General features: G+C 55.0%; 2 protein-coding genes across 2 annotated transcripts in view; one reads left to right on the plus strand and one right to left on the minus strand.

Annotated features, from left to right (window-relative positions):
* EDA2R (ectodysplasin A2 receptor) overlaps positions 1 to 27,463 on the plus strand; it is a 311,154-nt gene that overhangs the window by 156,901 nt on the left and 126,790 nt on the right. The window lies entirely within an intron of this gene.
* AR (androgen receptor) overlaps positions 1 to 27,463 on the minus strand; it is a 63,970-nt gene that overhangs the window by 32,843 nt on the left and 3,664 nt on the right. The window contains exon 2 of the mRNA XM_075513505.1: positions 858 to 1,009. Coding sequence (XP_075369620.1) covers positions 858 to 1,009 — 152 coding nt within the window. The remainder of the gene's footprint in view (positions 1 to 857; positions 1,010 to 27,463) is intronic.

Genomic DNA, 27,463 nt, shown 5'->3' on the forward strand with positions numbered 1-27,463 from the left:
TCATGACTCCTAACTGCAGTTAGAAACCAGACATTGCTGACCCACAGCCCAAGGAAACGGCTGGGCTAGGTCCTTCTACAGGCTAACTACCAAGGAAAGATGGTGCAAAGACCTTGCTGTTGAGAGGGAACATCTGGGCTCACACTTCTCTCTGGAGAGCCTGGCACTACAGAGCTGGACATGAAGGAGAAGGTGCTTTCTCAAGGCTTGGGGAGAAGGATCAGGGACACCACGGTCAGAGCATGGCTCTTGATGGACAGACAGTTCTGCCGTTTTGCAGGTATTGAGGGAAGTGACCCTCTGAAAGGGATGCAAGAGAGGAAAAGCATCCCCTAAATTTGGAGTTGTGGGTCTGAGATCGCAGAAGGGCTGATGGGAACTTAAAGCACCCTTGAGAGTCAAGAGGAGAAGCAGGAGCTGACTGCTCCAGGGTCTCACTAGGTCACTAAGATAATCAGGCATTGAAAAGGACTGTGTTTTGGCAAACTGGTTTGGCTACTTTTTGAGGGCAATCTGTAATGTGGAATGACAAATGTAGGACAAAGAAATCAATTTATCCTTGAATTTTCTCCTTTACTAGTTTAAGAGACTTTAGAAACCCACCACACTTCGTCCCCGCCACTCTTGCCTCAGTCCCCTTGGCTTGGCGGGCTCCCCAAAGCACGGCTGCTTAACCTCTTTCAACAGGAGGAAAACATACCATGATGCTGCAAATGCCTCCAGCACGTACACGTTAGTGACTAGCCTGCTGGGGAGAGAACTTGTGTCGTTAGCATCTGACTCTCAGGCTACTGTGGTAGAGAAAGCCAACGCTTGGAGGTGGGAGCGATTTTCCCTCCTCCCCCTGTGTGCATTACCTTCAGCCGCCCGTTTGAAGAAGACTTTGCAGCTACCACAAGTGAGGGCTCCATAGTGGCACCCAGACGCTTCATCTCCACAGATCAGGCAAGTCTTTTGAGGTGGAAAGTAATAGTCAATGGGCAAGACATGTTCATGGCCAGTCTCCAACCTGCAGCGTAAAACAGAAAGAGAACAAAGGCAAGGGTCAGCAAATGAGGTTAGGACGAGCTACGGGTGAGCTCAGCGGACGGCACTTGGGAGAACGTTCATGGCAAACCCCGAAATTTCGGTGATGGGACAAGCCAAGCACTGATCAGAAAGGAGGCGAGCAACGACTAAGCCAAACGTCGCTCTGACCCCGCAGAAGACCATGCTGGGGTGCCCCTCCTGACATTGCCCCTAGGTACAATGTGTGACAATCTGTGACAAAGCACAGGCATGGTGACAGCACAGCCTGGAAAGAGAAGACGACTGGGACTGGCTGTTGCAGTGTTCATGTAATTCTGGCTTCAATAGTGAGGCTTGTACATCAAAAAAGGACTCTGCATGCTCATTAAGCCACGTGATCCTGCTCCATTAAGGTCATTGTTGTCACTTCACTACAGATGAGTTTATCCTTTTGATTCTTAATTTACACAAATCAATTTTTCCTAAGCTATCAAACCCCCCTACGCTATTATTTTCCTCTTGCTCTTTTCTCTTGCTTGTTTTCTACCTGTTTTCTACCTATTCCCTCTTTCAATACCCATCAACGGCTGGACCGAACCTTCTGCCAGGATGCCTTGCTCATCCACACGGCTGCTAAATCCAGCCAGAAGCCTCTGGTGAAAACATAAAGCATTTGCTGTGAAAGTGTCCCAGTAGACTCCTGGTTATACCCATCCCATGGCGAAAGGCACTACCTCCGCATCTCCCAGTCACACGGGGCACATTGGGACAGTGCCATCGAGGTCCCTGCCCCGGGATGGCCCCGCGGGCAGAGCACGGCGCTGCCAACCACCGAATGCAAAAGCAAACCTCAGAGCCAAAAACAAAAGTTGCAGTGTCTGCCTTGTAATAATTATGATTAAATGCTGGAAGTGGGTCAGTGTGGATTACGGAGCTTCCCATTTTCCACTCGGACTCAGTAGTCCCAAAGACCCATTTTGGGTTTTCACTCTGGGTAGCAGGAAACGAGGATGGGGACAGAAACCAGCTCTCAGCAGGGGCACAGCACGGACTCCCACGAAGACCTGGGGCCATCTTTGCCTCTTGCTGCTTTCCCCAACCCCCAGTTTTCCCACAACCTCTTCCAAGCGCTGCTGGGGAAGCACGAGGAGCTTCCTGCAGCCCTGGCACAACCCAAGCAGGAGCCAAGCACCATGAGAGGACTGCGGCGGTGCGGAGCGCTCAGGAGGCAAAGCTCCACACCTCCACCCTCCTACCGCTCCCGGCCAGCACGGCCCGCAGCTCACGTGGTGCTGCAAATGGGGGACCGGGTCCCCACGAGCCGGGACCCCGGGGGAGGACTTCACCCGCCGGTGCCGCACTGCACCGCGCTGCCCGCGCGCGGCAGGCTGAAGCAAGGTGCCAACCAGCCGCGTTAACCACAGCACCGAGACGCTCCGAGAGCCAGCCCTCCTCTGCGACAGCGCGTTCCTCGCGCTTCCCTCCACCCGCGTGCCCGGACCCTTTGCTCCTGGCTGGTACCCGTCCTGCCGCCTCCCTCCTGGCACACATTGCCACACGCTCGTTCGATCAGCCCTAGGGAGAAGCTGCTTTTTCGGAAGGCACGGCAGCAGGAGAGGTGCTTATGAGGATCACAAGTCAGCGCATGTCCAGGCAGTATGGGGAGCAATAGCATTTTAAGTTACTTGCTAAAACAGGCTTTTTGTCAAAACACCGGATGAGGCAAGTAGTTTCTAACAGTCAGTAGGTCACCACAACTTTCTGGTCAAAATTAGATCTGCTTTTGGTTTCCGGTATTGTTTGAATGCTTGCAGGCGAGCTCTTAGAAATCAAATTATACTAAAAGCGAACGTGACAGTGCCGGGACTTCTTGGGAAAAATCTTTATACTCAGAAAAGTCCCACTTGGGTCCACAGTGTGAATAAACCCCAAATCCACTGAAACAGAAAATAGTCCTGGGAGAGATGGCAGCCGGAACCCATACCGTGAATCTGCTGAAAAGTCTTGCAACTTTTAGAAAAGGGGGTCAGACACCAACACAGACCCCAGGGCAAGGTAACGCTGCCCTGCTTCTCAGTCCCTCTGCCCAAGCTGCCGCCCGTGGCCAGCACCCCTCCACGTCCCGCGGCTCCGCGGGCAGCTCTGCCCGCCTGGGTACGCCGCCAGCAAGGGGACCTCCCACGCACCGAAAGAGCGGCTGGCAGCATCGAGGTTTGGTTAAGGAAAGATACGGGTGTTGTCTGTGCTAATCGCCAGCTTCTGCACTGGGGTCTCCATCTCTGCGGTACGTTACAGTGCACGGCACCGCTGCCCCGCGCTTGCCGGGCCGAGGCTGCAGCAGGCACCGGGGCAGGCGGCCCCACGCGGTCCCCCCTCTCCCCCCACCTCCCACCCCTCTCCCTCACCTCTCCCCCCCCTCCCCTCCCACCCCTCTCCCCCATCTCGTTTCACTGTTCCCAAAACACGGGGAGATCCTGCAGCCTGCACCCGCCCGAGCAGCAGTCCCAGCGGCATCGGCGTTAAACCGACTTACAGTGGAAGAGCTTAAAGAGCAATCGCTCTTACGGAGAACTGTGGCAAGGACAACGATGCACTCGTGCAGGGGCAGCTGCCTGGGTATCAGCTTTTGCTCAGATATTTTAATTCTGGTAACAGGAGTAGCTTCTTTAGCCCAGACTATCCATTCCCTTTTGTTCTGCTTCCCAAGAGACATAAATTAAACTGAGGAGAGAGAGGTTTTAAATGAGAAAAAGCGTTTCCTCAAGAACAGATGAGGAAACAATATTTGACTGGTTTAAATCACACCACAGGCTGAAAAATACTTTCCGGTGCAGACAGGACTTAAGGGACTGTTGCTGTTGTTATGTGAACAACCAGCTGGGATGCTTAATTTCAACCAAAGCCTAACTCCGTTACCAGAGTACCGGTGCGGTTTGCCTTTCACACAGGGGAGGGCTCTGCGTGAAGTACGGCTGTCTGATCCGAGCCCCTCGCACCCCGAGAGACAAGCACGAGATGGGACGATTATTGGCGAGATCAAAACCCAGGCTCACCTCTCTCCTCTGATCTTGCTGTCAGCTGTGTCCTTCAAGAATGCTCCTATCTTCTATTCCTCATATGAGAGCTATGCAGATCCTACCTAAATTGTAGATTAACGACTGGAGCAGCGATTCCATCCTCTGTTCTTAAGGCAAGAAACATTTTGAGGGACTTCTCATCTTTTTTGCAGCAGCAATCAGAATCTGCAGATGCTGCTCAACTATCCTGCCCTCACAATCTCAATTTCCAAGGCTTTTCGTGGATTACTGATTAAATGGAGGAGATACAGTCGCCTGCAACATATCTGCCATAGTTAAGTCCTGATGCAACAAACACCTCCCTGCGTCGCCCTCCCCAGCATCCCGCCCGTCCTCCGGCGCAATCCCCGCGTCCCGTCCCCCGCAGCGGCCCAGGGCACCCCCGCTCCCCCCGCCACGGCCGCACAAGCACCCTCCGCTACGCAGCCGTGGCACTCAGTCTGAGGTGCTACCGCAGAGCAGAGCCCACTAAGAAATAAGCAGCAGCAGATATAAAGCTTTGCCAAAAATACCTTATTTACCCAGCAAGTTTTTAGATTCCAGCAGTACCAGACCTTTCCTCTAATGACCCGTTACCTTTTTTCTCCTCTCTATGCAATCAGACATGTGAGAGGGGCTAATTCATCTTTTTCCATAAGGCCTTCCATACTGCGCTTTCCCTGTTCTTTGCACTATGCATTTCAGACAGGACACGAGCAAAAGTGACTCTCACGGTAGCGGCTGTTGTGCTGACAGAAGCAGGACCCCCCAGAAGACCTTGGAGTATTTTTGAGGCTTAATTACTTAAGGCTGCAAAGCAGGTTAGCAATTAAGGCTTGAGTGGCTTTTTAAAGAGCTTTTTAAATAGCTGTTTCTCCATGAGAAGAGTTGTGCAAGTAGAAATATACCTTCACGCACGTGTGTATCCAGTGGACCTATATACGCGCACCTCCCTAGGAAGGGCGCTGAGCAGAGCGTCCCGGGGTGCTCGGGCTCTCCCTGCAAACCCCTGTGTGCCCGGCCAGTCTCTCCCCCGCTGCCCGCTTACGCATGGAAATCGGAGGGAGCCGGCAGGCACTGACGGTTACTCCTGGCCGTGAGGCAGCCTCGTCCCGGGTGTAACGCTCCGGCCCTTGGGGTCTGCACAGGGAACCGTTCAGCCCCAGCGCGTCGGGAGATGGATGCTTCGGCAGCCGCGCAGCGGCCGGGCCGCAGGCTGAGCCCTGCAGCACCACCGCGATTCCCAACGCCCTCCTGCACCTCTACTACCGGCACCCACTGCCCACAGAGCGGAAGGGTTTGCCCAGGAATGCCCTTGATTTTAAAAAGACACCAATGTGCCTTTTCTTTTTTATTTTTAGAGGGAAAACTGTAAGAAAAACACGACTGAAAACACGGGCGTCTCGGAGTGAGCTGTGATAATGGTACTTTTAAGGATCTATTTTCCAGTTTCCAAGAGACCTTTTAAGGGCGTTCTCGAAATACGTAGGTGACAACGCTGCGGTGAGCCAGAGAGGTGGCTCACGTTGGCTGCAGGGGCGTGTGAATGGCAGCTTTCTGGGCAGAGCCCCAGAGCCCCCCTGCACGGGGGTCCCAGCCACCAGCAGCATCTGCAGCTCCTCCGCCCCTGCGCGAGGGCGAGGAGGGGCGGCTCAGCAGCAGGCTCACGACGTGCTCAAAGCTCTCCCCCGAGCGGAAGTTTTTACTCTGTCAGCACCTGCTGATTGCAGCCACCCGCCAGAGCCACGGGAATACTGAGGTCCGACAAAACCAAGCACCGAGCGCGTCGCGGAGGGCTCCAGAATACGTGACCGTAGTTTGCACAATATATGGCAAGTGTCAGGCTGCCTCAGGAGCCCAAAGCAGGGAGATAGCGTGGCGCGGGCAGACACAACTGGTGCAGCCGTGACGTCGGGCAGAGATTCCAGCCCTGGCGCGCGGCTTGAAGGCCAAGGTCAGGGCTGCTCACAAAGGAGCACGGCAGTGTTCAGGGGGGAGAAAAAACAACCTCAGTATCTCTCTTACGGCTATAGGACAAATTTTACTGTCGTTTCAGAAGGGTTCTTCAAGGAAACAAATGAGTCTGTTGAGCTCCTGCCACATGCAAGTACTTCTGTAGAGTAGGAGCTGCAATTCTGCAATGCAAGCCCTTGTTTGTCAATAGTTAATTTCACCAAACAGCCCAGATTTCACAACACAGCCAGAAAACCAAGGGCAATCACGGGTAAGAGAAAAGTCAACCACATCTCTTACCCCACAAAGAAAGCTTCCACCTCAGCAAGAGACGGCACACGCCACCCAAAAGGAGCCAGGGCACAACTGCCCCCCTCCCCGGCCCAGAACTTCCGACTCCTAAGACAGACCACAAGAAAGTATGTTGGCTGCTTTATCTGCATGGCTTCTGCAGTCTATGCCCACCTGCTTGAATAAGATTAATTCATTAAGCAATCCACCATGCTAATATAGCACGATGCACATTCCTTACACTCCCTCTGTTTTCCATCAGTCTGACATAATTGAACAAACACAATTTCCACCTCCTTCACTCTTAAATTTGACTACATTTTCCATGTTAAAATTACCCTAACAGTTGCAGCACAACAACCCACCAGACTGAAGTGAAACGCTGCAGCGTTGTTCTCGACACGGCTGTGCCCTGACGGCTGGCACAACCTCCTCGCGGCAGCAGCTCACCACGGGAACTGCTCGCCGTCGGTGCTCGCACCAGCGGGCTTGGAACCCGCGCCGGGATCTAGCCGCCTTGTCCAGAAACACGTCTGCTGAGGCACAACGCGGTGGATTTGCAAGCACGGGGACTCAGCTGGACTGGCCTTCGGAGGATCCCTAACCAGGCTTTGCCTGCCCACCCACGGCGGCTGCCACGCACCCCAGCTCATCCCGGCCCCACCAGCCGTCAGCGGGCAATCCCCGGAGCAGAGCGCTTGTGGTCACGCACCTTGCGCTTTGGGGAAAGTGGCTGGTGGTTTTGCACCTTTACAACGCTACCTCTAAAAATCGGCCTGGCCATAATGCTCACGAGGATGCTGAGCCATGAACTGAATGAGCACTTGCACACAAACTTGCATGACACAGAACCCTGTCCAGTCATTTCCAGTACTGCCATTTCTGAGATACTGTGATGTTATCAGTAGTAAATGTTGCCTTTAAAATGGCATCATCTGTGCATGACATTTTCAAACACAATATTAAAAAAAAAAAGCTGGCTTCCCGTCAATGGAGTTGCGTGGCTCACGCCTGGACAAAGGTCTGTGAGTCCCGTCGAGGTGCAAGACCCACGTTCAGCTAAGAGCACGACTGTTCGCTTCAGGCACGGGTCTCGTGTCCCCTGGCACATTCCCGTTTCACTGCCACTGGCTTCAGGCAGAGCTGAACTGAATCTTCAATCCACAGCCATTAAGCCACGTTGATTCAGATAACAAGGCCTGCACGGAAACTTTAAAGCATCCCATCTGTTAAAACGCTTTGAGCAGTTTAATCTATAAACATGCAGCCTTGTACACTGAATTTATTTCCTTTTTTCTAAATAGCCTTGAATATGTTTCTAAACTGACCATGCCTTGTTTTTATGTACAACTGCTGGAGGCGGAGAGGCAAGATAGCATCTCTGAGAGCAGAGCATCGTGCACAGTGTGAACAACAGGGACGCTCCGTGGTAAACACATAGGGGCACTTGATCTTCACTGGATTTAAATAAACATTAGCAGATGACAACGGGTTTTCCAAACATCCCTGGCAGGGAGGGCAGGCAGAACTAGCGTGCCCTCAGGAGCAGGTCCCCCCACCCACAGCAGCGTGGGGCTCTCCAGCGGAGACGGCAGCAGGCAGCAGCTCAGAGGCTGCCTCCCAGCCCAGGGGGCACAAACAACTTCAACAAGCACAGCTGCGCAAATCCATTCTCAAATCTCCCAAATTAAACTCTCGTTTTTATTTTCAAATGCTCTATTTACTTACTTTGACAGTTTATTTTTCACACATTGGGTGCCAGCCGCAGCTGAAGCCCCACCGCTACCAGCCCGGCCCAGGCAAGCCCACGGCTCTCCTTCCTTCCGCTCTCCTCTGCCGCACAAGAGGGCTGCTTCAGCCTGGAGCTGCACGGAAACCGGCTGCCGCTGCCCCGTGGGACGGCTTTGCCCGGCACCCCGGGGACAGTGCCACCCAGCCACCCCGACCGCCGAGCCGCTGCACACCTATGGACGGGACGGACGGCAGAGGCCACGGCAAAACGCAAACCGCTGGGGAGTCTCCTGATTTTAACAATCATCATTGGCTCTCACCTCCAGTCACCTCTAAGAAAGAAGCAGAAAATGAGGTTAAAAAGGCGAAAGCAGGCAGGCGTGCTATACCTGAAATGCAAACCCTGGGCGAAACCACCCTGCAGCCTCCGTACCGCACAGGCGGCCTCTGCGGTAGGCAGCTGCCTGCATTTTGGAGACAGTACTGAGACCAAAACTTCTGCCTCAAAACCTGGTCTCCAGCCAGTGAGCTCAGGGAGCAGCTTAAATAAATCAGCTCAGAGACGATGAAACACTTGACTTCCCCAGACAGAGAAGGTATCTACGAAAAGAGACGGCATAAATGCATTGCAAGGTTACTTAAGATGGGACCTCACCTGATTATGAAGCGTGAAGGGGACAAAAAGCAAAACAGGAGTAATGCAAGCGGGCTTCAGCCCTGACAAGCACCCCCGAGGCCATCAGCGCCGTACACCGCATCGTCCTGGTGACTGCAGTCACCTGGAGCCTCCAAGGACAAGACCTTGGTGTCCTTGGTGCACAGAGAGCCCTACTTATTTCCCAAGGAAACAGTCTGTCCTGACTAATATTTTTTAAGTTAGTTTAACCCACACCATAATCTTCCATTCTCAAATCCATCCCCTCTGCTGACAAAAAACAAAATGTGACTATGAAGAAAATCCCAAATAATGAGGTACTCTTGATCCATAGATTTCATGCTCCGAGAGACGCTGCCGTCACGCCAGACAGGGGGTACCGGCGTTCAGTCCCCTAGAAAGCATCCTGGCTGTTACTGCACTTGGCGGGGTACCGCAGGCTCGTAGCACCACGTACTAACCATCTGCTTTTATAGGAAGACATTTAGCTTTCCTTGTTTGAAAACTAAGCGCAGCGATACTTATGAAACACTTAGGAAGAGGCGATGAGAGTTCCTTGGCGGCTTTTCGCAACAGCCAGATCCGAAGTGCGAATCTCCAGAGGTCCAAAACGTCTCCCCGCCCGAGCCAGCTCCGATCCCCCTGGGCAGGGCCAGCCCTCGGCAGCCCACGTGCGCTGGGGCTGGGAAGGGGGACGGGGAGGGAGACGGGGGGCTGCCGGACCCGCGGCCGGAGCAGCGCGGCTCCTCGTGCCCGAAGCGCGCCGGTGCAGCGCTCCCAGGGCAGGAGGCGTTTTCTCAGCAGAAATCCCCGACCTCACCCAGGGCTTGCCGGGCTCACGCAAGCACAGGGATCAACGTGGGGCAGAAGACCAAAGCTGCTCTCTCCACACGCCCTTCACGTGCAGATTAATGTTCCTTTTGTTTTTGCAGTACACGGATCTTAATGCCAGCGCTGCACTTATAAGTCAGACAAGTAGTCCCTGCTCCTGCTCACAAAGCCTTTGTAGAACAATACCTGCTCCGAGACTTTTCACTGGCAGGATATAGGGATAAGGGGAGGCTTGCAGAGGCCGGGTGATCAGCCAGCACAGACCGACCTGCGTCCGGTGACGGCGCGCAGCCAGGGCACCTCATGTGAACCGGCCACTTGGTCCCCGAGGTACCTCCACAAATCACTTGGCCGGCCAACAAAGTACTGCCACGTCTCAAACAGAAAGCAACAGCTGCTGGGGGGAGAGACGATACGGTATGCGCGGCGCTGGCAGGACGCGGGGACTGATGTCAACGCCGCATTCAGACGCCCCGCTCACCTCTGTGCTCGGGCAAGGAGAGAGCCCCTCTCCAAGCCACGGCCATCTCCTCCGCAGCCTGGCAGCGGGACGAGCACCGCGAGCCTCGATCGCCCGCCTCGGCTTTCTAACGCAGAACAGGAAACCTCAGGGCCCGCGTCCCTCTGGGCGCTGTCGGCAGAGCGCTCGCCGACGCCTCCAGCCCGCGGGCAGCAGAAGCAGGCAGCCAGCCCGCGAGCACCTCGAGCATCTGCACCCCCCGAGCCCCACGGGGGTCACCCCGAGTCGCGCTGTCTCTTTCCGAGAGCCGGGCTGGCCCCTCCCGCCGTCCCTTGGCAGGGAGCGGAGGATGCTCCAGGAACAGGGCTTCCCTCCTGGTCCCCCAGGACCTTCAGCTAACTCCACAGAACCTGATAAGCTACTGCAGAAAGAAAACCAGGGTGGACTGATTTAAATCGGCATCATACAGAACTTCAAATGTAATCAGAATTTAATTTGGCAACAAGGATCCCTCTACTCAAGTGATCAATTTTCATCTTTTCTACGTCTGGCTTTGCAGTGGTTCTCCCTAAAGAATGCATTCAGTCATGTTCCTTACATTCACGTTTTCTCTCTGCGATGTGCAGAACGTCTTCATTTTAAATAGGGCCATGTTGATGCCTCTGCAGAGGATGTGACAGATCTTTTCATTAGCAAGAGCCTTCTCCTGTTTAGCAAATACGCATTTTTTGTTGAAGCAATTATACAGTTTGTCATGACTTTTGATTTTCCATTCTGTAACTTAGAAAATGGTGTATGACACATTTCTTACTTATTAGATGCTGGTTAATACTTTATTTGTGATCTGTGTCAAGTTGCATTCAAATGGATCCATAAATTCAATGGAAATGTGAGCATTTTAAATTGCTCTTCTGGTAAGTCACAACTAAATTTACCAGAGCAGACCGTGTTTCAAATCAATTTACTAAAGCCAAGCCAGGCTTATTTGTGAGCTGCAAACTCTGCTGACTGGCCCTTTTCGAAGGGACCTCCAAGATTTAATAGCCGTGGGATACCACCGTCCCGTGCCTCATTCTCTACACAGGTTAGAAGAAAACCTCCCGCATTTTCTGGCTTTTTCAACTCCCGAGCAGATCTCCGTTTGGAATCACTAGCCTTCCAACTGAACTGGCTGCATAAATCGGATATTCTCAACTTTCTGGCGCTGGTTTAGCAACGCAGCAAATTCCTGGTGCTGAGGTGCTGCTTCTGCTGGGAGCCTGACCTCCTCCGAGACGCCAGCAAAACCCGTGAACCACCCACCATTATGTTTTACTGACCTCCCGCGAGTTTCTCAGACTCTAGTAAACACAGGCTTCCACATTCTTCCGTGATGAGAAAGTGGGATACGGCTCCACACCTTGCAACATGTGCTTAACAGCGTTCCTCCCGCTTACGGACGATGAACTGCCCCATCAGCTCTGCAGCCGGAGAGGGCACCTGCCTCTGTTCCTGCGGGAACTTGTGGAAACCTGTCTGATAATCCCACTCCCCGCTATTGCACCAAAGAACAAGTCGGTGCGAACGGGGGCTGCAGACCGGAGCCCTCCCTGCCACGCTTGGACCCCAGACCACCAGTACAGCTTCCATACTGGGAAGGCTCCCAGCCGGATTGCTGAGGCATGTCAGGATTCACTTCCAGACTGGGATATTTAAAACACATAATATTTTCCCCACTTTCTGTGGCAGTGGAATTATTGCTAAGGAAACCGGTGCCGAAAATTCTGCATTTTTATTTTCTCGATTGGATGAAGCATGAATTGAAAACGGGCAGATGGCAGACAACGGAGGAATCCAGCATGGGAAAATGAGAAGACCACAAATACCAATTATATAGAAGGCACTTGACCGAGGAGGCCCACCACGCGAGCGAGACCTGCTAGCACGGGCAGCAAAGCAAAAGGCGGCATTGCTGCCTTTCAGAGGACCGCCGCTCCGGTCTCTCCCGCCTCCCCGCTGCCAGACGGGCCAGCACCCTCCTCCTCCTCCCGGCAAAGCGCGGCGGCCCTGGGGACAGATGGGGAAGAGAGGAAGAAACGGCAACACCCAGCCCAGGGAGCGGCCCCCGCCTCCCGCCCGCGGCCCCGCAGCATCCGCTCTCGCCGCAGCGGGATGCAGGGGCTTGCTGCGGTGGCTCTGCATCGCCAGCTGCGCCCGCTCCTGCACCGTGCCCGCTCCCGGCGCAGCTGCGGGCAGCTGCCGAGAGCCTGCGGTGGGGTTTTCAGGCTGGTGCCGGAACTTACTGGCAGAATTGGTTTATTTTTAGGCGTGTTTATACCAAGACCAAACCTTTGCAGAGACACAGCTGCAGGGGCATAAAAATGCTTTTTCTTATTATGTCTGGAAATGGGGGTAAGCTATATCTGCAAAATTTCTCTTCAGCTCTGCTGGCAAACCATTTGTTTTCTAGAGGAGACTTCGCAACTTACTCAACAATAACATCTCCCATGCCCTCAAAGCAGATCGTGCTTTCAGTCATCTCACAAAGCGCAAACGCGCAAATTATAACGAAGGTTTCACGTATCTATGGTCTTCCTGGCACGCTTAGCCCCGATCTCAGCGACAGAGGCAACACAGAGGCAAATTCCTCAGCGTCCCACAGCAACGGGCTAACGACCAGCCAGGTCCCCCTGCTCCGTGGCCTCGCCTGCCCCGGCGGCCGCCCTAAGGCCGCGCGTGCCTGCGGCTCACAGCTGCCCACACCTGCCGGCTGCGGCGGGACCGCGGCACCGCCGCGAGGCCGGGCTGGCGGGGAGCAGCAGCGAGCTGTGCTGGTACGGACCCGGCGGCACGCTCCCGGCGAGCCCAGGGCATCCCAGCCCGGCACAGCCCTGGGAAACGTCACCTTGATGCTGGTACGTTCTTTTAGTGACGCAAGGCACGGACAGCCGGACCTGTCGTTTTGGGGGCTGAAAGCATTTCTTGAGAAATACAGAGAGCAGAACCCTGCAGCAGCAGCAATCGGCCGATCCCAGGGGATCCGCGTGCGTGGGAGGTACCCCCGTAACCACAGACAGATGCTGCAATCTGCAGGCGCGCCGGCCCTGCTGGGCAGCGAAGCCCCGGGAGAGCCGAGGCGCTTTTGCAATCGTTGCTGAGCCCAGCACCCTGCCTGCTTCACCTCTGCTTCGCTCTGCCAAGCGGGCGAAGAATGAAAGCAGCCAGGAATCGTTTTCTTTTAAGCCTGCCTGCAAACCAAAACACAGATGCCACGTCTAATTTTAGGCCTCCTAGCCTTGAGAGTGTTCTCTTAATTCTCTTTTGAGCGAGCAGCAAGATAGTCATCTCAGGACAAAGCTGCCAAAGCGGCCGAGCACCCACCTTGACCCCAACTCTTGGAAAGCCGGAGGGCGCGTGGGGGCAGAGAGCTCCATCCTCTCCTCCGGCCACGAGGGCACGGCTCTGCCCTGCCGCCCGCGCGGGCACGAGCAAAGGGATCACCGCTGATCCCAGGGGATCCCCGCGGACACACAGAGCCCCCCCCCCGTTAACTGGAAACAGGCGCACGGAGGGACTGGCCCGCTGCCCTGCGAACCTCAGGCTGCCGCCTGAGCCCTGCGGGACTTGGGCAACTCTGCCAACTCAGGCCAGAACTGAAGTGTTTAAGCACCAACGTGGCAAAACGGGGGGGAGCCGAACAAAGGGAAAGCCGCTGCCCCCCGGGCCCCTCTCAGCTGCCACCCTCTGCCCAGCCCCGTCCCACCCTCAGCATGGCTACGGGGCGAGGATGCTCCATCCCGTCCCACAGGCGCCCCGCTCTGCTCCCCCTTCAAAGCCACCCTCCGAAAGGGCCAGGAACCAAGGACCGGGCTTTTGGCACAGGCTGCGCTGTAAACAAGAAAGGGAAAAAAATCCCTGTGCTACTAATTTTTTTCTAACCATTTAAAGATGTTCCTGGGGACTTGGGAGCAGATCGGGAAGTAACAGATTTCTTTGCAAGTGGAAGATTGTATTATCAGGGAAAGACTTTCTTTTCCAACCACAGGGGACATACAAAACCAAAGCAAATAACTGAAAACCAGAAAGCTAAATCCGTGTGAACGGGCTGAGCTAACTGGGATGACCTCACATGTTCTGAAGCGTACAAGCACGCACGGGGACAAAGCCTGGAGCCAGCCAAGGAGGGGACGTTGTCCGCACGGGGCCCACGGCTCCAGGCTTTGGATCCGAGCTGGACACGTGCCACCCAGACCTCCCCTGCTGAACAGAGCCGGCACTTCCAGACAGCGGGAGAAGGGACGGGGGTGACGTGGAGGGTTAGTTCTCAGCTGTGTGCCTGAGCAGTGACAAGAAGAGGTGCCGATTTTACGCCAACCCCCGCGACGTCCCTGCACAGAGGCTCGCAGAGCCCAGCCAGCCAGGGGGGCCCGTGACCGGCACTCCTTCCCACGGACGGCGTGGTGCAAAGCGCCCGTTCCCCAGATCTCCTCCACAGGCAGTGTCTGCAGACGGGTTGCTGCGGGCACCGGGGCAAGGGATGGAGATGTTACTTATATAAGAAGAGAATACGCATGCAAAAACCATGCGTTGTGTCCACGGGTAGAAGAAGACGCATGCCGACAAATGCACACACGCACATGATCCAAGAAAAAAATGTAGATCATCTGAACAATCTTTGCATGCGGTATTTCATTTTCCAGTTAACGCATCTAATTGCTACCCAGATGAAAGCAATTAACCTGATCTGCACACAAATGACTTTTTCCTTTTCTCTCTTTTACAAGAGGAAAGAGGAGCTGCCGCGATAGCCCATCCAAACCCTCCCCAGCGGCACGTCAGAAATGTGCGGGTGCTGCTGCTGCCCGCTCCAGATAGGCGGGGAGGGGGAGGAGGCAGGAGCCTTCGCTAGGAAATCACTGATACAAAAACTTGCGCCTGGACTCTGTTCTCAGCACACAGGCCAAGGTCAAAGCATTTTTTCTGCCATTTCTAACCAGCAAAGAAGCTAATGCAGCTAAAATATGTAACACCAGTCAAACTGCTGAAGGGTTGGTGAGAAAACTCCAGAAAAAGAAGTTAAGTATCATCTTGGGAAAGACAAGAAGCAGCCTTCTAAGGCCTTCCCCAACCAGTGAGAACATGGCGTGAGAGGAAGCAAAGTCCAGCAAAGTCCCATTTCCCAGCTCGTCCCAGGAGATGAACATGTCCCAGTGACTTTATAAAATGTATTGTAGGAATTTTGCAGCCTCCCCTCTGGCATTTGTGGGGACTGCTCCTGACGGCAGCAGTTCCAGGGACGCCCAGCAGGATGCTGGTCTGGCAGCATGGATGAAGATGCTGTTGTAACGCAGGATTTGCCCCCCAGGCTCTTCCCAAAGCCGCTGGCTGCAGCCAGCCCCAGTTTCTAGTCCCAGTGGGAGCACATTGCTGCGGAGGGAGAGGGCACCCACCAGCCTGCACCCACCCAGCACACACCCACCCATCCTCAGATGATTCACCAGCGCAGCAGACACCCCAGGCTCCGGCAAGAGCTTAACCCCGCGCTTCGCAGGCGGTGCTGGGACCCCGGATCAGGCGGCCAGCACCCAGGGACATCCCTCCCAGCGCCGCCTGTCAAAGACGCCTTGCTACAGACATTAAACCAGTTAAATCATTGCAGCTATGCCCGTGCACAGCGCGCGAGCAGCGGCCGGGACACCGCACGGTGCGCTGAAGCAGCTCTACACACCCTGCAGAGCACGACCCGGGCTCTGCCGGCCCGGGCGCACAGCGAGTGTGTCCTGGAGGCAGTCCAGCTCTCCGCGGCGCAGACCCGCCAAACTCCACTACGGTTATGTACAGTAAAACGCGCCTGGCCGCGCTCCCCGGCTAACTCGCGGGACGGCTGCCTGCAGCGCTCGCAGCAGAGGATGCCCCATACGAACAGTACTGGTGTCCCAATATTGGCGGTTCTGCACTGACTTCCTAAGCCGTACTTAAGACATACCTTTTGCTCCCAGAGCTGTTTCGGAAGCGGCAGCCACCTTGCCTGCAATCTCGAGGAGCTCAGCGTGGTCCATGGCATCACGCAGCCCCTCGGCAGCCCCACGCCCCGGGCAGCGCGATGGAGGCACCCAACCAGCCCCTCCAGCAAAAACACGGGCTTATCCACTGCTCCTGACTGGGGACCGCTACTTATTTATTATGGTGTGCTCCATTCCGCTTTTTGATTGCACAGAAAAGTCACCAGGAGACCTGCAGAGAGCGTGGGGTGTAATTCGTCCTGTGAGGACACCCAAGATGCCCTGAGCTGGGAGGCACCCAATTCCTGCCCCAGCGGGACGGCTGCCCGCTGCCCGGGGAAAGGGCAGCAGCTATAAATACCTGCAGAGCTGGGCTATATTTTTAAGATGATTTCTAATACTGCAAAATCACTTAATCTGTGGCCTGTGTCCCAACAAGTCATTCTTACCGCTTCTGAGGACGTGTCAGCATTTGACTTCGTTTGTTCTCATTATGTAAAAAGGCCTCCCCAGAGGGGGGGCTGGGGAGTTTCGAACCACAGAGGAGCGCGGGTGACCTTGCTCTTTCTGGCTTCTGCTCAGATTGCACGAAACAGGAAAAAAGCAGAGGCAAGAGAGCAGCCCGAGCCAAGCCTGCCCTTCCTGCCCATCCCGTCTCCCTCTGCCACCACCCGCGCCGGCACCCGGGGAGCGGGGAGGCTCCCGCCCGGGTCCCCCGCGGTGGGACGCTGCACTCCCGTAACCCCTCTCCTGCAAACAGTCCCGGTGTCTGGGAGCTGGACGGGGTCAGACATCCCCGAGGACAGCACTCGGGTCTGCTAAAGTAAACAGACTATCGACAGGGCACAAAGTCCAGTGCACAAGCACGCTTCTGCAGGACTCCCTCCCAAAACCGAGCACAAAACCTAACCCAGCTCCCCCGGGAGCCCAGCTCCGACAGCCCACGGCCGATCGTACGCTCTGAGGGACTGCTGCCAGAGCCACCGGCTCATGACAAACCTCACCTCCCTCCATCTACGGAAAAGAAATAATACCTATTTTGCATGGTTGCCGGAAGGCTAAATGAATTGCTGCTCATAACTGGTTCAGAAGACAAGTGCCATAAAAGCACAAAGCACTATCACTGGTAGTATTTTTATTACTGCTACAGGATATATTGAACTTCACCTAAAAATACTCACAAGAAGAATCAGGGTTGTCATCATTATTTTCAAAGCAGAATAAAACACACACACGTTGCAAGAACTGCCAACGCTGCCTGCGGCAGGCACCTCGCCCGGGTGAGCGCGGCATCGCACCGCCGAGCGACGCAGGCTACCGGGCTCTCCCGGGGCCGCTCCTCTTCGCTTTGCCCCACGCCCAGAGCCGGTAGAAGGATTAAGCTGTAGCTGGACGGGGATGAGGAGCACAGGCAGCACAGGCAGATCAGCGGAGAAGACAGAGGCAGCAGTGGATACAGTGAAAGGGAATACGGATGAAGAACCTCCGTCTCAAGTCTTTGCCATGACAACTGGGTCAGTACCCTTTTATTTTAATGAGCTTACTCATACCACTATTATTGTTAAAAAATAAAGCTAGTTCTGGTCCACACAGTGTGCAGCGACTGTCGATAGCAGGGCCACCAGCCCGTCCGAGTTAAAATCCCAAAGTGACCAAACTGCTTTCTTCCACCGCAGGAAAACAAACAGAGCCTGGCTTCTCCGCGGCATTCAGCCTCAAACGCCCGGTCAGGGCTGGACGAGGTCACTCCAGCTCAAAAGCCAGGCACGCTCATCCACCCAGATGCAGCCATCAAACGATCTATCCGCACGCGGGCGTACTCCTTCGATTCCCTGTGAGGGAAATACTCCTCACCTTTCACTTGCTAAGGAGGGACTGCTTCATTCCTCACCGGGAGGCACCGGGATGCAGCGGCGCGGCCGGCTCAGGCACGGCTGTGCCCAATCGCCCACCCACGGCCGCATAGGGCCGGCCGGGCTGCACGCAGCCGTCAGGCTTTTTTCAAACTACATCAGCCTCCCGAACGCTATGAAAGACTCGCTAATCTAAACGAACTCTGCTCTCCTCGGCTGAAGGGTAACTGACTCCGTATCTTGATGGGAGAACACATTACCGCGTCCAGCCACCCCGCAGAGACAGCCGGGAAAGCCTCCGGTGACGCCGGCACACGGTGCAGGGCGGTGACACCGACCGACAGAGCGCTACACCCCCACCCTGGCCAGAGGAGGATAAAAGCATAAAGCAGCCATTGACCACCTTCTGTTTCCCTTTGGGTCCCCCTGTATAGCACGCCCAAACCTACAGATAATTGCCAGTTACCCCCCACGGTCCCCCGGCGCAGGCCGGGGGTCCCCAGGGACCCGTGGGCCAGCTGGACCAAGGCGGCCGGGGCTGGGGGAGCCCACCGCCAGCCCAGCAGCCCCCCCGTGCCCCCCCACAGCTGAGCTGACGTTTATCTCGGCTCCTTTTCCCACCGTAACCGCCGGCACTGACTCCTCACGGCCCTGTTCTCACAACTGGCATCCCAAAAAGACGAGAACTGTCGAATGACGGAAAATGACCGTCATCTCTACATTTTTTTCCCTTCCCCTGCATCAATACTGCCCTGTGTTCTGTAAATCCCAAGCCCTGAAACACCTCCCTCCCAAGAGACAGACGTTTTTACCCGGTCACGAGCGCAGCTCACCTGCCCAGCCAGACTGCTGCTTGCCGGCTGCCAGCTTCCTCGCGGCCCACGTTTAACTCCCCCTGCACGAGCTGCAAGCAGGGGATGAACGCCTCCCACAGCCTCAGCCCCTGCTCTCGGGATTCCCACCGGGACCGCAGGAAATCACGGGGATCCTTTGCTGTCAGCACACGAGCGCGGTGACGGAGGAGGCTCCCTGCCTCGCTCACCCCAAGGCCCTCGTCAGCAGGACACCGGCGCTGCCAGCGGCACTGCAGCCGTGCAGGGACACGTCCCCTTCTTCCACAGGCTCCTTCTTCTCTGAGCAAAATTTACGCTTTCTGCTGCATGGCACAAATCTGAAGTTCACAAGACAACTTCTCGTATAGGCTTTAGTTTTTTCTGGCAAACACTCTTAACGATCAGACCCCATTTCCTACCCCTGGATCCCAAAGCGCTTCCAAAGGAAGGCTCGCCGCTCTGCAACCGCGGCCTGTGAAGCTGAGGCTCTGGACGTCCCAGCTGGGGCTCCGGCCACCCTGCTCGCTCGGGTGCTAACCAACCCCGCGGGCCATGGGGCCGCTGGGACTGTATTGTTCTCACTCCTAAGGATCTACACAAAATTTAAGATTTGCTTCTCGCTCCCCAAAATAAATCAGCATTTTTATTTGGCTTTCTGTCATATGAGCCAGCATCACTCTCTGCAAAAGACCTGAACGACAAGGGACCCACAAGAAAACAAATGTGCTTTTGTATATCAGATAAAAGTCCCTTGAATCCTCCTACTGTTCATAGTCAAAGTCAAATCCCAAGTTACACTTTGTACTAATTAATTTAAAGCTCTTATGAAGAGCAGAACAAGCTTCGCAAGGACCCGTACGTGTGAGGCTACTGGACGCACGGTGGACGCTCCGTGCCTGCAGCCCAGGGGCCCGTGCCCGGCTCCCTCGCCCAGGGAGCGCGCTGCGGGACGCTGCAGCCGTCAGGGCTGCCCTGGCCTGCAGAAGAGAGGGGGTGACGGCACGGTGCTCCATACGGCACAGCACAAGCACAGCACCCTGCACCCAACAACCAACCCCACTGAGCAGCGTGCCAGGCCCGGTACGGGCTGAGGGACCAAGCCTTCGGGCTGGCTGGTCCGCCCTCGGCAGCCGAGGATGAGAGGGAAAGGAAGCGGGACCCGGATCTGGTAGCGTTCCCACCTGAGGCGAGCGGTAGCAGGGCTGGGCAGGGACGCCCCGCGGGCGAAGGCTGGATCACAGAGCCGGTGTGGCAGCATCCGAACAGCCGGCGGTGCGACCCTCGGCACTGGAAGGTAACGCATCCGCTGCTGTCCCCAAGACTTCTTCAAAGAACAGTAATGAGACCCAGGCAGTGGTCCTGTGGCCTCCCCCCACTCATCGCCTGCTGGACCACGAAGCCTGGGCTATAAGGAAGGACTCTGAGCAGGTTACCGGTCCCTCTAAGGCCGTGCTGCCGCGCAGGTTTCCCACGCAGATTTGTAGTGGGCAGAGAGCATCTTCCAGGTATTCCCTGCTGGTATCTGTGCCAGCCTGTGCGGGAGGAGAACATCCAGCTGAAGCAGCGGCTCACAGAAGACACTGCCAGACATCTACGGCTGCAGCCGTGCCCCGCTGCGGTGCCCGTCAGGGCAGAAGCCAGCGAGGTCCGCTCTGGAGCTACCTCTTGACCCCTGGTAGCAACGAGAAGTTGCAATAACACAGTTTGGTTTTCAGTCCAGTAACTATGAAAACAAGAGGAAGACGGTCGGCAGACAGGATGGCATGCCTGCACCGGCCAGGTATTAAGGGATGTGTGCTGGTTTTGGCTGGGGTAGAGTTAATTCTCTTCATAGTGGCTGGGATGGGGCTGTGTTTTGGATTTGTGCTGAACACAGCGCTGATCACCCAGGGATGTTTCCGGTCCTGCTGAGCAGTGCTGACACGCAGTCAAGGCCTGTTCTGCTCCTCACCCACCCCACCAGCGCGTGGGCTGGGGGGCACAAGGAGCTGGGAGGGGACGCGGCCGGGACAGCTGACCCCAGTGACCGACGGGACATCCCACACCATAGGGCGTCACGCTCAGCCTATAAAGCTGGGGAAGAAGGAAGGGGGGGACGTTGGGAGTGATGGCGTTTGTCTGCCCAAGTCACGGTTACGCGTGCTGGAGCCCTGCTTTCCTGGAGATGGCTGAACACCGGCCTGCCCGTGGGAAGGAGTGAAGGAATTCCTTGTCTTGCTTTGCTTGTGCACAGCTTTTGCTTTCCCTATTAACCTGCCTTTATCTCAGCCCACGAGTTTTCTCACTTTTACCCTTCCCACTCTCTCCCCCAACCCATCAGGGGGGAGTGAGCGAGCGGCTGGGGGGGTTTAGTTGCTGGCTGGGGTTAAACCACGACAAGATGACACGCCTTTATCTGTCTCTTAATTGCTTACCGGGCATAAATGTTCCACTAAAAAGGGAGACGGGACATCTGCCTCTTGTGCACACTGTCTCCTGGCTCTCTTGAGGAAAAGAAAGAGCTGGAAAGGATCCGGTACCCATGCAGAAAACTTTGCTGTTGCTGCGTTCCTATGAATATGGTGTAGAAATGGGTTCATCCAAGGAGAGAGGAGATCACTTCTGGCAAATGCTCACATCTGACCTAACAATAATAACAAAGGAAGGTGCCCGTGCCCATGCCCTCTGTGTCACGTCACAAATTTGATGTGGCATCAAAGAGCAGCCTCTTCCCAGCTGACACAAGCCAGTTGGTCTGTCTGAGATGACTTTGCGGTGTTTGCTTTGCATCGGTTTCTAGTGCAGATGTCCCTTTTGGCAGAAAAGAGTCTTCAAAAAATGAAAATTCACTTTAAATTGCAAAAAATATTGAAATAAACTGAACAAGAGGACGAAAAGACCATGTCTCGTAAGCCCTTCAGGCAGCCAGGTTCATCTGACGCTTCTTCCTTAGCATCGCCTTCGGGCTTACGATGCCGTGCTGGTTTTTTTTCCACTTGCAAATGCGTTCAAGACTGCTAACACCCTGAGAGTGCAACAGGGGAACGCAGGGGGAATAGAGCAAAACGGGCGTAGCTGATACCTCTCAACTTACGTACATCATCTTGCGATATACCAAACACTAAAATCCTCCTGTAAAAACTCACGTGTATGCGGAGGCGTAAGGCTTATTGGGCTACTACATCAAGATTTCTACCAGCTGTAATGGCAAAGGAGGGGTTTGAGAAACTGCGCAACAAGGGGCAGAGGCTGCTCAGGACCTCCGTAAGCAACCGGGGTTGCCTCACAGGTCACCCCCGTGAGCTGCTGCGCACCGGCCGAGCTGCACGACGCTCGCCGGTGCAGTCGCAGAGGAGCCCCCGCTCCCCCGGCCCGCCCTGGCTGCGGGGGGGACGCGGCCCCGGCCAGCACCGCAGCCCCGGGGCCTGCAACGATCTCAGGGGCACGAGGCTCCCAGGCCTCCTGCTGAACGTCCGCGCAAGGGGGAACTTCATTTTTTCTATGTATTTCCGGCGTCGAACTGCCAGGGTCATACGGCCACTGCGCAGATCTTTGGGACCTACCAGAGCAGCTCAGAGAAACAAATGGTTTTTGCTAGAAGAAGTAGAAAGTCTCCCACAGAATAGTTTTCTTTCAGTAAATGCTCATTTGATAAATTCAGTATGTTCCACAGGATAATAAAATAATACGATTCTTTTCTTTTATATTTAACTTTGTAATTTTAGCCCACAATCAGAAGCGGAAAGTATCCATTTCAAACTAAACAGCCTCCTGAAGCAGCCCAGTGGACAGGCACCAGCGAGCGTGCCAAGCACAGACTGAAAGCCAATTAGAATAACAATTGCCAATACAGAAATGGCAAATTAGGACAGTCATTTTAAAATCAGTAATCTATAAAATATGAACGAAGCTCAGTGCTAAGACAAAAATGTAGTTAATATGAACGACAAAAAAGTACAAAGACCTGAACTACTGCTCTCTATTATAAATTATTTTTAACTCTGTGAAATGAAACTGCTTTCATCATACCAAACCAAAATGTTCCCACGTGACTAAAAAAATTTCCAATATTTTAGGAAATTTTGGAATTTCTTCCTGCAGGAAATGGCAATGTTTCCAGTTTTCCTCCCAGTTCAGGAGCATGCCTGTGAGAGGCGTCCCTTCCCACCACGCACTGCCTCGGACTTCCGACCAGCTCCGGTTTTCACTGTGCCTTGAACCGACCATCTGAAATTTGCTCTCAAACGCCTTTATCTTTCATTTGCCGAGGAGCACGCAATCCAAAGGTGCCACCCTGGCATGGACGCAGAGCGAGCCGTTGCCTCCTGCCTGGAGCCAAGCGTGGCCTTGGAGGGTCCTCGGAGCGGAGGCGAGGGGAGCTGCGCATGGCCCGGAGGGGCTGCCCGGGCGGCCGATGGCATTCGGCATTCACTGCCTCACTACAGTGTTTCTGCTTCAATTCTTGCCGGGACTGTCCCACACCTTCCCCAATCCGAAGCAAGGGTTTGAGGCAGAGACTTCCAGGAATCGCCCGCTCCGTGCCGCAGGCACACGCCGGCAGCGGCGGCACGCTCCCGACACGAGCACCCGCAAACCCACCGGAGGCTGCCGGGCTCCTCGGACGGCGCGGCCCCTGCCCTGTGCCGATACCTTCTACGCCACGATGCCCGCAGGTGCTTTCGGCGGCGTGGTGACAGATCGTCACCGAGCGCAGCCGCGCTGCCAGGTGCCTGCGGCAGCACCACCGTCCTCCGGCTCGGCGTGCGGCGGCAGCCCCAGGGGAGGCACGTCCCGAGGGAGGGGGTGATCCAGCCCCGGGGGCTGCTGCCCGTCCCTGCAGCCTCCCGAGACGGGACGGTGGGTGGAAAGGCACAGCTGTGCACCGGCACGGTTTTCTTTCAGATACGGCGATCAGATATGGCAATATGCAAAGCCACAGGTTCCTATGCGGGCAACAAAACATGCTTTATCTCTCGTTCACAATCAGTGTATTGAAATATATCGCCCTTTTGACCTCAGAAAAACTGGACCTCAGACCATTGGAAACGGTTATTTTTCCTTCATGCATTGCCACGGACATAAATCCCAATTTAATGGCACAGGAGGGGGCCGCGCCAGCCCCTCGGGCAGAGCCGTTCCCCACCGCCAGCACTGCGCTCGGGCTGCTGCACCGGCAAGCACAAACCTGGGTGAGGATTGCGAGTACCGACGCTTTTTTAACGCCCGTGGGCTCAGCCAGTGTGCTAACACAAGGACCGCGACCTTTCCAGTCTGGAGTGTTTTCTGGGCTGTTCTGGGCATCTTCAGAGAAAAACAGCCAGTCTCTCTGTGCGTTACGCCACCAGCACCAGGCTCCTCGTGCGGATTTCAACGTGTGCCCAGCGTCAAGTCGAACAGCCCGTCTTTAGAAAGGGCCACTTGCTGCCCTCACACCACCGCGGGCTGAGCCTAGGTAATTAGCTGTGAAAAAGGATAATCTCACTTATCAATTTAAATGAAAACTAACTCGTGGGAAAGACTAAACAAATCGGCATCCTCAAAACGAAATGAAAGCAAGTCAACCAGCTAAGCATGGAAGAAAATAAATGAGCTTCGGCTTGCATGCCACAATCCTCCAGACAGCAACTCCCAGGAGCAAGGAAAGGAACCGCAGCCGCTGCACCCTGGGCCTGGTGACGCAGCGGCCACGCCAGCCGTGGGGGAAGCCGGCGGTGCCCATCTCTGCCGCTCTCCCTGGTCGCAAGGGGGTCGCTGCACCCGCTGCCATCCAGCGAGAATAAGGTGAGAAAAAGAATTGCGCAGAACTTGAACATCCCGGCTACTCCACTTACCCTGCCCCCGTGTATCACTTGTTTCACAACCGTAACTCAAGCCAGGACAGATGAGTGCCCTGTCACAGCCTGGTAGCATGCCAATTCACGCTGAAACGAGTCCCGAGTTCTCTAAACCAGACACCGCACTGGTGCAGGACGGGCGTTTCGTGCTGTGTTTACAACAGCCTTGTCGTGCCTGTCAGGAGGGAACCTGTGAAAGCAGCTCTTAGTTAACGCTGTATCCTGGGGAAAGCTCAGCTCCCATCCCTCCCGAGCTTCGCACAGGTCTTCTGCTTCATCCCTGTCCACGTGTAGGCGGTTTGAAAGGCAGCCCCAGCAGCCCAGGCAGGCAGCCGCCCTGCCCCGCGCTCCAGAAGCCACCCGTGACTCAGCCGTGCTCCACGTGGATCTGATTCTGCACAGAGAAGTGGAGCGCTGCTTGGGCAAGCGGGGACAGAACTTGGCTGCAGAAGACCTTCGCAGGCAGCTACAGGCCCTGCGGATCTACAGGCTTCGAACCAGCGGCCTGATCCAGCGGCTGCTGAAGGCAGGGAGCCCGTCAGCCAAGTGCCGCAGGGTCGGGGGTCCCCTCTTCCACCCCGGGCTCCCCTTTTGATGGTGAAAAGCCCGACGGTCAGCAGTGACTGACGACAGCTTGGCAAGCGCCTACACGAGTTCAGGATACTTTTCGGGCATGTCCTAGGGAAGGTTTCTCCTACTGTAAATTTGCTGGGATCTCTGTTGCGACCTGGAGCATTCACTGCTAATTTAGGGCATAGTCACCCCTGGTGAGTAACAGCGATGCAGGCTGGCCTGGCACGACACGGAAACGCTGCTACCCACGACTCGCTCAAAATCTAGAAGCGATCAGGAAAAATATGGAACCTGTAGTTTTTCAAACAAGATGCAACAAGCGATCAGCCCTATCACCTGCTAAACAAAAGAGACAAGAAAAGGGCATTTCCTGGTGACGATGCCGTGCTCTGAAGACAGCATTCGTTTGCCCCACAACGACTCGTACCTACGCAGAAACGTCAGAACGTGATGCCTAAAGTCTCCTGAAAAGAGCAAAACCTCAGCTGCGCCTGGGGAGAAGGACCTGATTGCAGCCGAGAGCACTGGTAGCAGAGTGCCTGACGCGTAAGTTTAAAGAAGAATAAACAAGAATTGAAAGGTGATGAGGAAGAATTTTTTTTTTATGCTTTCTCTTCTGCTTTTATCAGGAACCATCAAAAAGCTTTAGCACGTCAGTGACTTTCCCAGCCACCCGAGGTTCACCGTCCACGGATCCGTACCAGCAGCTGCAGACCACGAGTACGGCTATTACCAAGCTGGCCAGAGGGACAGGCTTCAGCAAGAGCATTCTTCCACGCACGGCTTGTCCTCAAAAGAAGTATTTGCATAATATCGCTGTTTGCCAGCAGCAGGCGGGAGCATCATCCCCTTCCCAAGGGCTTTTGAGTCCCGCCAGTGAAGAGCTGAGGGTCCCCCAGGCCTCTCCTGGGGAAGGGGACGCGGGAGCGGTGCCCAGGCTGCCGGGCACGGGCTGTGGCCGCCTCCTGCCTCGTCTCATCTCTTAGTGCAGTATCTGCCCTTGATCTTCTTATCAGAATCTTATCTCCTCCTTCAGTAGGTAGAAATTATTACAGGTATTATCTGTAAGTGGTATCACAATTACATAGCTGGCCACAAAAAGATTATATAGCCATTATGCCAGGTGATGCAGAAACACCCATGTTTGGCGATGGCACTCGCCCAAGCTGATTGCAACTGAACCGAGGAAGGGAACCTGCGGGTAGGGGAAACCAGCAAACGCAGGGATACCAAACAGCTAGCAGTAGCCATAGCAAATGCCACTTAAAACATGTCTGAACCTACACGGACAGCTAGATTTTTCTGAGCCAATTGCCCCCTAAATTCGTTTATCACCTTTGTTTCCCTTGCTTCAGTAATAGCTCCTCCTTTGATTCCATTTTAGCTTAAACCAAATAGGCCTACACCACTTACCCGGTGCTGGGTTTTGGTCTTACATATTTGACACAGTAACCTTGGATTTATTCTGTCAGGGCTGCGCCTCACTCTTAAGACAGGTTATTCAGTCACCTCAGAGACCGCTGGTAATAATTATGCAATAACCAGAGCACAAAGATAAACAGCGATGAGTCTGCAGCGTATCAAAAGCTCGGATCAATTTGTTAATTATACGTAAGCATTACTGGCACAATCAGGTACACCACATCAAAAGCTTTAAACTAAATCAAATTGTGTTAATGCCTGCTTTGCTTCCTCCGTACTGTTTCAGTGCCTCTAAACCCGGACGAATCCCCCCCCGCCGCACGAGCAAAGGGGCAGGCAGCAGCGAGGGGTCTGCGCCGGCGCTGCGGCCAGCACCCGCCCCACCCCGCGCCCCAGCGCGCCCCGCGCCTGGAGACCACCGACCACGCAACGGCGAGGACGGTCCCGCCGAGGGGGCACCCTCACTCGGTCCTGTCAGACCTGCCGGCTGCCGAGGCAGCCCCGGCGGCTGACAGCATTTCTTTTACGAGCTGTGCGTGCTGTATCCCGGAGCGAGGTGGACACCAGCACCCGATTTTCCATTAGCGATCCCTCAAGCGACCCAGGCCCCCCCCCTCACAGCTTGAGAGGTAAACTCTTTTACTCGGAACCCCAAACCCCAATTGAGAGTAGTTTACATGAAGAGAAAATGTAAGCAACTCCCCCAAAATACTAAGAAATTGTTCATGCTTTAACGTCATATACGAAGGGGGGTGGGGGGTGCCTCTAACTTCAAAAATACCGATCTATACCGGACCCAGACTGCACCGGGGCAGAGCTGGGGTTTCGAAGAGAGGTACACCTTGGGGGGACGAGATGCAGTCCCGCTAGTACAAAGCAGGACCGTTCAAAAAGGGAAGAACTAGGAGCAACACACCTTAAAATGCTCCTTATGCTTCTTCAAGGAAGATTGGGCTGCCACTGCCAGCACTGCAACGGCGCGGGGCTCTGAAGCGCAGATCTC

Source organism: Mycteria americana, chromosome 10, assembly GCF_035582795.1.
Source record: "Mycteria americana isolate JAX WOST 10 ecotype Jacksonville Zoo and Gardens chromosome 10, USCA_MyAme_1.0, whole genome shotgun sequence".
NCBI lineage: Eukaryota > Metazoa > Chordata > Aves > Ciconiiformes > Ciconiidae > Mycteria > Mycteria americana.